This window comes from Sus scrofa, chromosome 16 (assembly GCF_054392235.1).
Source record: "Sus scrofa isolate SSC_HxYL_T2T_F1_AM1 chromosome 16, Sscrofa_HxYL_maternal_Yorkshire_Landrace_v2.0, whole genome shotgun sequence".
NCBI classification, from domain to species: Eukaryota; Metazoa; Chordata; class Mammalia; order Artiodactyla; family Suidae; genus Sus; species Sus scrofa.
The window spans coordinates 17,791,086-17,803,580 of record NC_139398.1 but is presented as its reverse complement, the minus strand read 5'-3'; the positions used below and the strand labels follow the sequence as shown (position 1 = coordinate 17,803,580).

The window sequence follows — 12,495 nt, the reverse complement described above, 5'->3', positions numbered from 1 at the left end:
AACCAGGAACCATGAGGTTGCAGGTTTGATCCCTGGCCTGGCTCAGTGAGTTATGGATTCGGCATTGCCCTGAGCTGTGGTGTAGGTTGAAGATGCTGCTCGGATCCTGCATTGCTATGGCTGTGATATAGGCTTGCAGCTTTAGCTCAGATTTGGCCCCTAGCCTGGGAACTTCCATATGCCGCGGGTACAGCCCTAAAAAGAAAAAAAAAAAAGTGCAATTCATCATAGTCAGCCATAACCTCAAAAGTGCTGTAAAAATGTTTAGATTTCTTGTTTCTCCTGAAAAATACAAAGACCTGGGCCTGCCACCTTTAGATGGGGCAGTTGCTCTTACTAACCCTCCCATTTCCCAATTTTTCTTGCACCAGCTGTTAAGGTTACATGCACCTCACTGGCTTCTACAGATATTTGAGTTTGTAGCTCCTATTGAAAAGGTAAATGGGCACGTTGCCTAACAATGACAAAGAAAGAAACATTAGGGAATACCATATATCCCCTGTGTGGCTCTTCCTTTCTTTTTGTATTGCTAATGCCTAACACAAAGGGCAGGTGGTCAGAGCTCAATCCATCCTCCCAAGTAGAACCCATATGGAGCATCGCCCCTTGATGAGCCTTGTTTAGCAGGTAAAGGAGAAGAGAGCCTGGGAGAGTCTAATATGGACAAGGCATTATTCAGACGTGCTGTATTCATCTCAGTTTATTCTTCACACCCCGAGATGATGTTATTATCCCAACATTCCTGATGAGAGGCTAGGAGATAATAATACCTTTTCTATGGGGAAATGTCCTTTCACAAATAAGTAGGATTGATATTTCAATCCAGGACTGTCTGGAAAGCTTGTAATCTTTGCATAAATTTTGAAGGTAAAAAGATTGAAAGGAGACAGTTTTCTAATGGCAAGTCTTTGAAAACAATGACTATACACATGATATGTGGTAGGGGGCTGGGGAGAGAAAATGTTTTCATTACAGGGGGAAGAACAGAAGTTGTAAACATTCCACAGAGGCATTTTCTCTAAGGAAAAAACTACTTTCAGTAAGGGAACTGAAATATTTTTGTGAAATGGCGTAATCATTTCCCCTAAACTCTCTTCCTCCTTACCTTTCAGTATTGTGTGCATTTTTGTGTCCACTGCTTAAGTGTAATGATATTGGACAAAAAATATACAGCAAAATCAAGTCATTTCTCCTGAAACTAGATTTTGGAATCAGAGAATACATTAACCAGAAGAGACGTGAGAGATCTGGTAAGTAGCGTTTGAATTTTAGATTCCACACCTGAAATGAGACATCAGCTACCTGTTTATTATGAAATCACCTTTCATTGCATACATACATACATTTCAGGGTGTTTTAACCTTTTACTGTAGAAGTAAATATTCCCCAAAGTAATATAGATTTTTATTCCTTAGGCTTTTATTTTTTTCTCAAGCATACGGTAAATTGACTTTTTAAATCCAAATTGTCAGGGAAGAGAGAAAAGACTTCCGTTATTCTATATTTGGTACTTTGGATCTACTTTCTCTAAATTGTTCTCTTTTGGAGTAGACTTGTGTGAATAATGAATGACACAGGTAGAGCTGTGTGTGAGTGACAGCCATGTAAGAGGGGGTCAGTAGAACAGGAGAAGGAAGAGAAAATATGAAGGAAGACCAATGTCATCCTTTTTCACTTTTTAACTTGGCCTGTGACTTTACAGATTTTCAAACCAGAGCAAACATCAGCATTGTCTTGAGGAGTTCCCATCGTGGCTCAGCGGTAACGAACCTGACTGGTATCCATAAGGACTCGGGTTCCATCCCTGACCTCGCTCAGGGATCAGGCATTGCCGTGAGCTGTGCTGTTGGTCACAGATGTGGCTCAGATCCTGAGTTGCTGTGGCTGTGGTTTAAGATGGCAGCTCCAGCTCTGATTCGACCCCTAGCCTGGGAACTTCCAAGTGCCCTGGGTGCAGCCCTAAAAAAAAAAAAAAAAGCAAAAAGCAAAAAAAAAAAAAAAATTCTCTCGAGAGCTTATTCAAGCTTAGATTGCAGCCCCCACCCAGAGTTTCTAATTCAGTGGGTCTTGGAGAGGGTCTGGGAACTAAGAGTTTTCCAGTGGTGCTGATGCTGCTGGTCCAGGGGCCACACTGTGAGAGCCGCTGATACAGACTGTTTCCCTTGGAAACCAAATATCTGCAAATATGTGAGGCTTGTTATTGCAAACAATTATATGGAGGCATTGGAGAAGTTGAGAAATGTGGGGTAAGAATATAGAGTGGGTGAAATATACTATGTCTAAGCTGGCCAGGAAACTGAAAGCTTCCAAATTTTTTCTCAACAGAAGCAGATAAAGAAAAAAGTCACAAAGATGACAGTGAATTAGACTTTTCAGCTCTTTGCCCTAAGGTATTTTTCATTTGGTTTTCCGTTTGTTCCTGTGGGGTTTGACTGTAAATTTATCTACATGCACCAAAACCAGAATGATTTTCTTCATCGACTCCTCCTATTTTGCTAAGATGATTGAACAGTTTTGAAAGGAAGATACTCATCTGGTTTTTATTACTGTGACATTTTTGGTGCAAGTTGGATTTTTCCAAAGATTTCCCGCAGAAGTTTGAAATGTGTCCCTTGGTGTTTATGTTAACACAGATTAGCCTCACTGTTGCCGCCAAGGAGTTGTCTGTGTCTGACACGGACGTGTCCGAGGTCTCCTGGACTGACAACGGGACCTTCAACCTTTCAGAAGGATACACTCCACAGACAGACACTTCTGATGGTAGGCTCACACTTTTAGATGCTCTTGTTTTTTGAAAAATCCCATATTCCCGATTTATCCCTCCCCTACTTTCCCCATTGGTAACCGTAAGTTTGTTCTCTCATTCTGTGAGTCTGTTTGTGTTTTGTAAAGTTCATTTGTACTGCTTTTTTAAGATGCCACATATAAGTGATGTCATATAACATTTGTCTTTATATGCTCTTATTTTTATTATTATAAGCGCATGCAAAAGTATTTAGCTGCCGAAGGGACAAACAAAATATGGTACATCCACCCAATGGAACATCACTTGGTAGAAAAACGAAGTATTAACACTTGTTACAAGATGGATGAACTTTGAACACCTTGTGCTAAATGCAAGAAGCCAGACACACAAGTCCACATATTGTGTAACTCCTTTTATATGAAATGTCCAGAATAGGCAAATCTGTATGGACAGAAAGTAGATTAGTGACTGCCAGAGGCAGTGGTGGGATATTGTATAGCTTTGTGAATATGTTAAAAAACTACCTCATTGTATGCTGTACAAGGGTTCATTTTATTGTCTATGAATTATATCCCCAAAGCTATCATTTTTTTAAGAGGATGAGAAAACAAATCTAAGCCAGTGTCCAAATCTGCCTTTATTACAAAAACAAATAAATAATTGACAGCGAGGAGTTCCCGCTGTGAAGCAGTGGGTTAAGAATCTGACTGCAGCTGCTCAGGTTGCAAGCTGACATTAAGATGGTTAAATAGTAGTAAGTGATGAGACGTGTTTTTGTGCCCAAGAAGAACGCTAAGGCCATGGCGTGTTTGTGTGCTTGTGGAGAAGGACTGTCCCAGATTTGGAAGGGGTCTGATATGTGGTTAAGGTGATTGAAGCTGAGCTAGGAGGCTAGATGAATGCCAAGGTTATCCAAAAGATTCCACTTAAAACTGGGGCTCTTGTGTCAAACTCCTTGTGGTGCCTGAGCATGAACTTCTGTTCTGCCTTTCACAGATCTTGACCGACCTAGTGAGGAAGTTTTCTCTCGAGACCTTTCAGATTTTCCATCTCTAGAAAATGGCATGGGAACAAATGATGAGGATGAATTAAGCCTTGGCTTGCCCACTGAGCTCAAGAGAAAAAAGGAACAGTTGGACAGCGGTCCCAGACCAAGCAAAGAGAGGCACTCAGCCGCTGGTCTCACCCTTCCTCTGAGCAGTGACCAAACCTTCCACTTGATGAGCAACCTGGCCGGGAATGTCATCACCGCTGCAGTGACGGCCGCCATCAAAGACCAGTTAGAGGGCGCGCAGCAAGTGCTGACGCAGGCTGCACCCAGCCTGGGGGAGGACACAGACACTGAGGAAGGGGATGACTTTGAACTCCTTGACCAGTCAGAGCTCGATCAGATTGAGAGTGAACTGGGACTTTCACAAGACCAGGAAGCGGAAACACAGCAAAATAAGAAGTCTTCAGGCTTCCTTTCAAATCTACTCGGAGGCCATTAGTCTGGGAATCAGCTTGTATCACAGAGCACAGATAAACTACCAAAAAATTTCAAACAAGCAAAAAAAAGAAAAAAGACAAAAAAAAGAAAAAAAATCTTTTTGAACTGTGAGCTTTACTGATTACTTTAGAATTTTTTGGTCTCCCCCCCCTTCTGCAGTGAATTAATTGGATATATATCAGCTGACACGGATAGATTGATATTTCTGATAGTTATTTTTATGTAAGGAGCATGGAAATGAACTTTATATATGTGTGTGTATATATATGTACTTACTGTGTTGTCAGAGTTGAATGATAGAGGTTGTTTTTAAAGCAAAAAGAAAACACCTAATTATTGAGATCCTCCCATAAGTATTCCTTATTTTTTCTTCACAGTTTTTCAAGCATGCAAAAACAGTTTATTGTAACTCATTGAAATATTAACAATTAATTGCGAATACATGCTATATCGGCTCCTTTGTTCCTAATACCAGAGAAAAATTGTGGTAGATTTTGACGTAAAAAGACAAAAATTATCATCAAGTTCTCTTTGGCTGAAAGATTTGGAAGATACTCTTAAATTTAATTTGCTAGGAAAACATTTAAAAGTATATCTAACTCCTTTGGGTAGGCGGATACATTTCCATGTCATTTCTGCAGTTAAAGACTTTGAGCTTCCGTGTCAATGGCATGCTCCATTGACTGCCAGCTCTCGTCTTGCAGTGGGTGATATTAACCCATAGAAGGCAAGTAATTCTATCTCACGTAGACGGAAGTTTTGGTATAAACAGAGATGGGGCCGTGCTGTTCAGTTGTCATCTATTTGTAATAGGGATGTTGTGAGTACCTGCCTAGAACTAGGTTCAACCCTCACCTTTCATATTATGGGAAAATGTCTCTTAAAGTTGTGAAACTAGTTCCTGGTATGTTCTATGAGTGTCATCAGCAGTAGAGAAACAGTAACTGTTTTCATAGTCTGTATCCATTCTCCTGCAGGGGAGCAACTTGCCTGGCTTTCAGGTGCATTTCTTTGCCATTGAAATCTAAATCTGTCATCTGTTTCTTCTGAGGAAGCTAGAACTTATTTTTCCTTTATGTTAAACTTTCTTGGTCACTTTTAAATAACCAAATTTGACTTAGGTTTTGAACAAAAGACTAAAGAGCAGAAATCAAACTAATTTTTGTGTTTGTGATAGAAACTTTTAATAGCCTTGAGGGACCATGTCAGCCACTACCAACCATCCCTTCAATCTTCAGGTACAGCTGGCATTTTGACAGATGCATGCTGACATCTGAGACCCTCAGAAAGGAAGGATAATCCAAGAACATAGGAATCTGTGACCCCTCCCTTTACTTTATCCCTTTCCTTAACTGTCTAAAGACTAGTCAGATGGGTCGTCTGACATTTTAATGTAGCATCTCATATTTATTTTTTCTTTCTGAGGTATTAAAACATCTAGACTGAATTTTGCCAAATGTTAAAGGGAGAGAAGTTACTGAAGGCTCTGCATACTTGCTTTTTGTGATTGACGATGCTTCTGTGTCATTAGTGCCTCATGACTGTGTTTGATGTCCTTTATTGATATGAAGTGAGTCTGTGCCTTCATCATCTTGCCCATTTTGGTACAAATGAAAAACCTGGTGTTAGATCTATGAACTGTATGGGTTCGGGAGGAACATACCTGAATTCTATTCAGTAAGAGTTTCTGGACATGAAGAAAAAATACAGTCACATATTTATAAAATAGTTTGTTCCCAGGTTTATTTTTTTTTACGCGTATATTTCTTCATTTAAAAAATATTCCTGGCCATGTTGTTCCATCGTGGTGCAGTGGAAACGAATCTGACTAGGAACCATGAGGTTGCCGGTTTGATCCCTGGTCTCGCTCAGTGGATCCGGTTTTGCCATGAGCTGTGGTGTAAGTCACAGATGTGGCTCAGATCTAGCGTGGCTGTGGCTGTGGTGTAGGCCAGTAGCTACAGCTCCGATTGGACCCCTAGCCTGGGAACCTCCATATGCTGCGGTGCGGCCCTAAAACAACAAACAAACAAAAAATCCCTGGCCATGAAGTCAGAAAGTTTAAAGATTTTTTCAATTTCTTCACTGAGGAGACAACAAGAATTAGACAATTCAGGAGTTCCCGTCGTGGCGGAGTGGTTAACGAATCCGACTAGGAACCATGAGGTTGCAGGTTCGATCCCTGCCCTTGCTCAGTGGGTTAAGGATCCGGCGTTGCCGTGAGCTGTGGTGTAGGTCGCAGACGCGGCTCAGATCCCGCGTTGCTGTGGCTCTGGCGTAGGCTAGTGGCTACAGCTCCGATTCGACCCCTAGCCTGGGAACCTCCATATGCCGTGAGAGCGGCCCAAGAAATAGCAAAAAAGACTAAATAAATAAATAAATAAATAAATAAAAGTGAAGGAGAAATAGAGCCCTTCTCAAAAAAAAAAAAAAAAAAAAAGGAATTAGACAATTCAAGTTATTAAAGAATGCATTACAGGAGGAGTTCCCGTCGTGGCGCAGTGGCTAATGAATCCGACTAAGAACCATGAGTTTGCGGGTTCGGTCCCTGGCCTTGTTCAGTGGGTTAAAGGATCTGGTGTTGCCGTGAGCTGTGGTGTAGGTTGCAGACGCGGCTCGGATCCCACGTTGCTGTGGCTCTGGTGTAGGCTGGTGGCTACAGCTCCGATTAGACCCCTAGCTTGGGAACCTCCATATGCTGTGGGAGCGGCCCAAGAAATGGCAAAAAGACAAAAAAAAAAAAAAAAAAAAAAAAAAAGAATGCATTACAGGAGTTCCCATTGTGGCGCAAAGGAAATGAATCTGACTAGGAACCATGAGGTTGCAGATTTGATCTCTGGCCTCACTCAGTGGGTTAAAGATCTGGCGTGGCTGTGATCTGTGGTGTACGTCACAGATTCAGCTCAGATCCTGAGTTGCTGTGGCTGTGGTGTAGGCCGGCAGCTGTAGCTCCGATTGGACCCCTAGCCTGGGAATCTCCATATGCCAAAGGTGCAACCCTAAAAAGAAAAAAAAAAAAGAAAAAAAAAAAAGAATGTATTATAAGTCACTGGACAAACTTACAAGGAGATAAACTCAAAGAGCTGATGGTCTGAACAATAAAGCCAGACCCAAGTGTTACAAACTATAAATTAAAAGGAGTTTGGGGATGAAGAGGTCAGTAAAGTGGAAAAATGTGTTGCCAGCCCTAAGGAGAAAACACATCAGCTCTCTGTGGACACTAGCATTATAACCACACATGGACTTCATTAGTCTTTGTTCAAGCATATATGTGATTATAAATTTACACAGTGCAATAATGGTACTTAATGCTATGAAACATAGAGCTGTCAAGGGAAGTTATTTTCTGTGTGTGTGTGTGTGTGTGTGTGTGTGTGTGTGTGTTTTGGGGGACATTATATATAGTCCTGTTTCTGGTTTTCTGATGTACTAGCAATAAACCCTGTGATTGATTCAGTACAGTGGTAAACTACAGATCCCTTATCACGAGAATTTATGTGGTTATTAAAATGTGAAGCATGGATTTTTTTTGCTAAATTATAGAGGCATTGCCAAAAGATGTTTTGTTCACTTTCTGTAGAAAATGCTGAGCAAATCCATATAATAGGAAAAGCATATCATGATGAAGGCAATGTCTCTGAACTGTATTTTTGTGTATTATTCCTTCTTTTCCACTGCAGCATTTAAGTAAGGGTGGGATGTCAGATTTACAAGTTCTGGTTCTGATATTAATGTTATGGCCCTAAGACAATGTCAGGTAATGTCAGGTCACATAACATCCCCAAACACCTGGATCTGAAACAATAAAGCAGGGCTCAAGTTCAAGCCGGTTTTGGAAGGTCAATCCAGGCCTAAAGGAATGTTTATATTCTCATTCTGAAACATCTTTCCTTTTTTTTTTTTTTTAACCTTAAAAATCTTCAGAAGTGATTTACTAGAACCTGTTTCAGATTTCCTCACATGGCTCAGCAGAAATGAATCTGACTAGTATCCATGAGGATGCAGGTTTGATCCCTGGCCTCACTCAGTGTGTTAAGGATCCTGTGTTGCCATGAGCTGTGGTGTGGGTCGAAGATGTGGCTCAGATCTAGCGTGGCTGTGGCTGTGGTGAAGGCCAGGATCTACAGTTCCGATTTGACCCCTAGCCTGGGAAACTCCATATACCACACGTTCAGCCCTTAGAAAGACAACAAACAAACAAAAAAAGTGTCTCCTTCTCAGTTTAGTAGACTATAGGGAAAAGCAAGAGATTTGGTAGTTGGCAAATGGCCTCAAAATATTTAGGCATCTCACTCATGTTTGAAATAAATGCAACTTTCTTCCTTTTTAAAGAGTGGCAAGTGCCAGCATACTACTGATTTTAGGCCAGAAGCAAATCTACTGGCCTAAAATCAGAAAAAAGCTGTTTAAAAGTTTTTCTTTTCTGGAGTTCCCACTGTGGTACAGAGGAAACAAATCCAACTAGGAACCCCCATGAAGTTACAGGATGGATCCCTGGCCTCACTCGGTGGTTAAGGATCTGGCATTGCCATGAGCTGTGGTGTAGGTCGCAGACACAGCTCAGATCTGGCATTGCTATGGCTGTGGCATAGGCCAGCAGTTACAGCTCTGATTTGACCCCTGGGAACGTGGAAACCTCCATATGCCACTGAGGCAGCCCTAAAACAAAAATAAGCAAAAGAAAAAAAAGTTTTTATTTTCTGTTTATAACTTAGGTTGATGTAGTTCTCTACACTGCTCTGGCTATGTTAGTTACAAGATAGGAAATTATTTTGAAAACCCTTACCGAACTATTGCTGTCATAGATCATGTGTATCATGATGAAGGCAAAGTCTCTGAACTGTATTTTTGTGTATTATTCCTCCTTTTCCACTGCAGCATTTAAGTAAGAGTGGGGATGCCAGATTTACAAGTTCTGGTTCTGATGTTAATGTTATGGCCCTAAGACAATGTCGGGTCACATAACATCCCCATACCACCACCTCGGTTTCCCCAGACATGAAATTAAGAAGCTGTTCTTGTGGTTGTGTGGCTCAGTGGGTTAAGAACCACACATCCATGAGGATGCAGGTTCGATCCCTGGCCTTGCTCAGTGGGTTAAGGATCTGGTGTTGCTGCAAGCTTTGGCGGAGGTCACAGATGCAACTTGGAGCCGGTGCTCCTGTGGCTGTGGTATAGGCCCTAGCTGCAGCTTTGATTTGACCCCTAGTCCAGGGACTTCCATATGCTGCAGGTATGGCTGTAAAAAAGAAAAAGAAATTTTTTTAAAGTTAAATTAGGAAGCCAATTCCTATTCCCTCACACACGAATGTTTTGAGAGTGAATGGAAAAAGAAAGTGTCTGAAGCATTTTCAGGGGAAAAAAACCTGCATAAAACCGAGATAGTGATTTTTTTTTTTAACCTTTTTTAGCTAAGCCATCTTTTTAAACATTAAAGAAAAGTTAGTCAACAAGTACCTACTTACCAAAAAACTGACTTTCTTTTAATGGGTCTAGCATGATATTGGCCTCTTAATCCAGTAAGTCCCGTGGAATAAGAGGATGGAAAGTGTCACGAAATTATTATTTCATCTGACTCTGAAACGTGCGGAAAGCTCTAAATTAGTCGTTTTGAATGACTCTAACACAGACTCACCATGGGGCCCTGAGTCATCTAACATATCTGTAACTTTCTTTCATCTATAAAATTAAGATAAAGCACCTACCTCCTAATATGTTATAAGGATTCAATGTCTATGACTGGTGTTGGCAAACTACCACCTGTGGGCCAGTCTGGCCTGCCACCTGTTTTTATGGAATACCAGCAAATTTATATTTTTAAATAGTTCCAAAAAAAAAGAGCATGTTCCAGGAGTTCCTGTCGTGGCTCAGCAGAAATGAATCCAACTAGGAACCATGAGGTTGCAGGTTCAGTTAGTCTCTGGACTCGCTTAGTGGGTTGAGGATCCGGCATTGCCATGAGCTGCGGTGTGGGTCGCAAACGTGGCCCAGATCTGATGTTGCTGTTGCTATGGTGTAGGCTGACAGCTGGAGCTCTGATGAGACCCCTGGCCTGGGAACCTCCATATGCCAAGAGTGAGGCCCTGAAAAAAAAGCAAAAAAAAAAGAATATTTCATGACATAGGAAAAATATATGAAATTCAAAATTCAGCATCCATAAATAATGTTTTATTAGAAAAGGGCCACGCTCATTTATGTACTGTCTGTGCCTGCTTTTATGCTGAAACAGAAAAGTTGAAAAATTGTGATGAGACCATTGGCTTACAAAATCTAGAATATTTACTCTCTTCTTTTATAGGAAAAGTTTGCCAATCCTTGGTCTACTACATAGAAATCAATGAATTACACAGTTTGCATTATATGACATCCTCATGGCTCTACAATTAAGTAATATTAAGAGTCTTTCAGAAGGACAGAGTCAAATAAATTGTGCAGTCACATAACTACTATGAAAATCAGTTTGACCCCAAAGACTATTATTCCCCTTCTAATATGTCACATGGAGTTCCTGTTGTGGCTCAGTGGTTAACAAATCTGACTGGGAACCTTGAGGTTGTGGGTTCGATCCCTGGCCTCGCTCAGTGGGTTAAGGATTTGGCTTTGCTAGGAGCTGAGGTGTAGGTCACAGGCATGGCTCAAATCCCGTGTTGCTATGGCTCCAGCGTAGGCCAGCGGCTCCAGCTCTGATTAGACCCTTAGCCTGGGAACTTCCATATGCCATAGGTGTGGCCCTAGAAAAGACAAACAAACAAACAAACAAAAAAAAACCCAAAAACTAATATGTCACATTACCTAGTATTTTTTGTTTTTTAAAAAATACATTAAGAATACTCATAATAGTTTAACAGAACTTCAATAACTTTTTTGTTGTGGTTGTTGTTGTCTGTTTGCTATTTCTTTGGGCTGCTCCCGAGGCATATGGAGGTTCCCAGGCTAGGGGTCAAATCGGAGCTGTAGCCCCCGGCCTTCGCCAGAGCCACAGCAACGCGGGATCCGAGCCGCATCTTCGACCTACACCACAGCTCACGGCAACGCCGGATCGTTAACCCACTGAGCAAGGGCAGGGACCGAACCTGCAACCTCATGGTTCCTAGTCGGATTCATTAACCACTGCGCCACGACGGGAACTCCTCAATAACTATTAAAGACTGATTTTTAGAATAATCTTTTTTCAAAGAATCCACAAACCAGCTATTTTAAATGCTGCAATAACCAGATTCTGCTATAAATCTCAATCCCTTATTAATTTAAGAAAATCTGCATATCTAGATATTTAAAAACTAAGAGGTAGTAAAATGTTTTATAAGTTGTTTATTAAAAGTCATAAAGGTCTACTTAACATTTCTGTGACATAGAATCCATAGAAGTTGTACACCATTTAGTAAATGTATGTTTTCTACTCTTTTTTTTTTTTTTTTGCTTTTTAAGGCTACACCCAAGGCATATGGAGGGTCCCAGGCTAGGGGTCCAATCGGAGCTACAGCTGCTGGACTACACCATAGCCACAGCAATACAGGATCCAAGCCACATCTGTGACCCACACCACAGCTCATGGCAACACTGGATCCCTAACCTGCTGAGTGAGGCCAGGGATTGAACTTGCATTCTCATGTATCCTAGTCAGGTTTGTGAACTGCTGAGCCAAGAAGGGCACTCTGTGCAGTCAGATTCTTAACCCACAGTGCCACAGCAGGAACTCCTGTTTTCTGTTGTATATTACCCCCAAAAAGTTAACTTCAACTAACCCAATTGCTTTTATACTTTTCCCTTTAAAACTCAAGTTGCCACTGCAATATAGGAATTAAGAAAATAGTATGAATTGACTTGAAAGCGACCTCATTACCTTTTATCTGAAATTGTGTAATTATCAAAGATCACTATTCCAGTGTCATCCAAACTGAAAAAGAACATTATTGTAGGTACTATCAGTGTGCACAGGAACTTCAGTATTAGCAATTAAGTGAATTATTTTAAGGGCTATATCACAGTATCCAGAAGGAATGCCAATCTCCAAAATTTCCAAATCTAAAATATTTTTTCACAGGCAGATTCAGTTTAAATTCTTTGGAAGAGTGATTAATTTGGTACTAAACATTCTTGATAGTATTGTCAGTAGAGGTTAAACACATTAACATAACACTGTAGATATGCATGGAGAAATTTAACTCAAAGGTCTCCTGCAGTGGGCTTGCAATTACCAAGGACCTACTGGCCATAGCCCTCTCCTTTCCGAAATTTCTCCATTCAGTTCTAGGTACTG

General features: G+C 41.0%; 1 protein-coding gene across 2 annotated transcripts in view; it reads left to right on the top strand.

The window, feature by feature from the left end:
• The window catches only part of RETREG1 (reticulophagy regulator 1), a 151,905-nt gene extending 145,944 nt beyond the window's left edge, over positions 1–5,961 (top strand). For both annotated transcript variants that reach the window (XM_003483804.5, XM_003359728.6), the window contains 4 exons: positions 1,113–1,250; positions 2,326–2,390; positions 2,634–2,760; positions 3,743–5,961. In XM_003483804.5, coding sequence (XP_003483852.1) covers positions 1,113–1,250; positions 2,326–2,390; positions 2,634–2,760; positions 3,743–4,236 — 824 coding nt within the window. In that variant the 3' untranslated portion in view covers positions 4,237–5,961. The remainder of the gene's footprint in view (positions 1–1,112; positions 1,251–2,325; positions 2,391–2,633; positions 2,761–3,742) is intronic.
• The last annotated feature ends 6,534 nt before the right edge of the window (positions 5,962–12,495 follow it).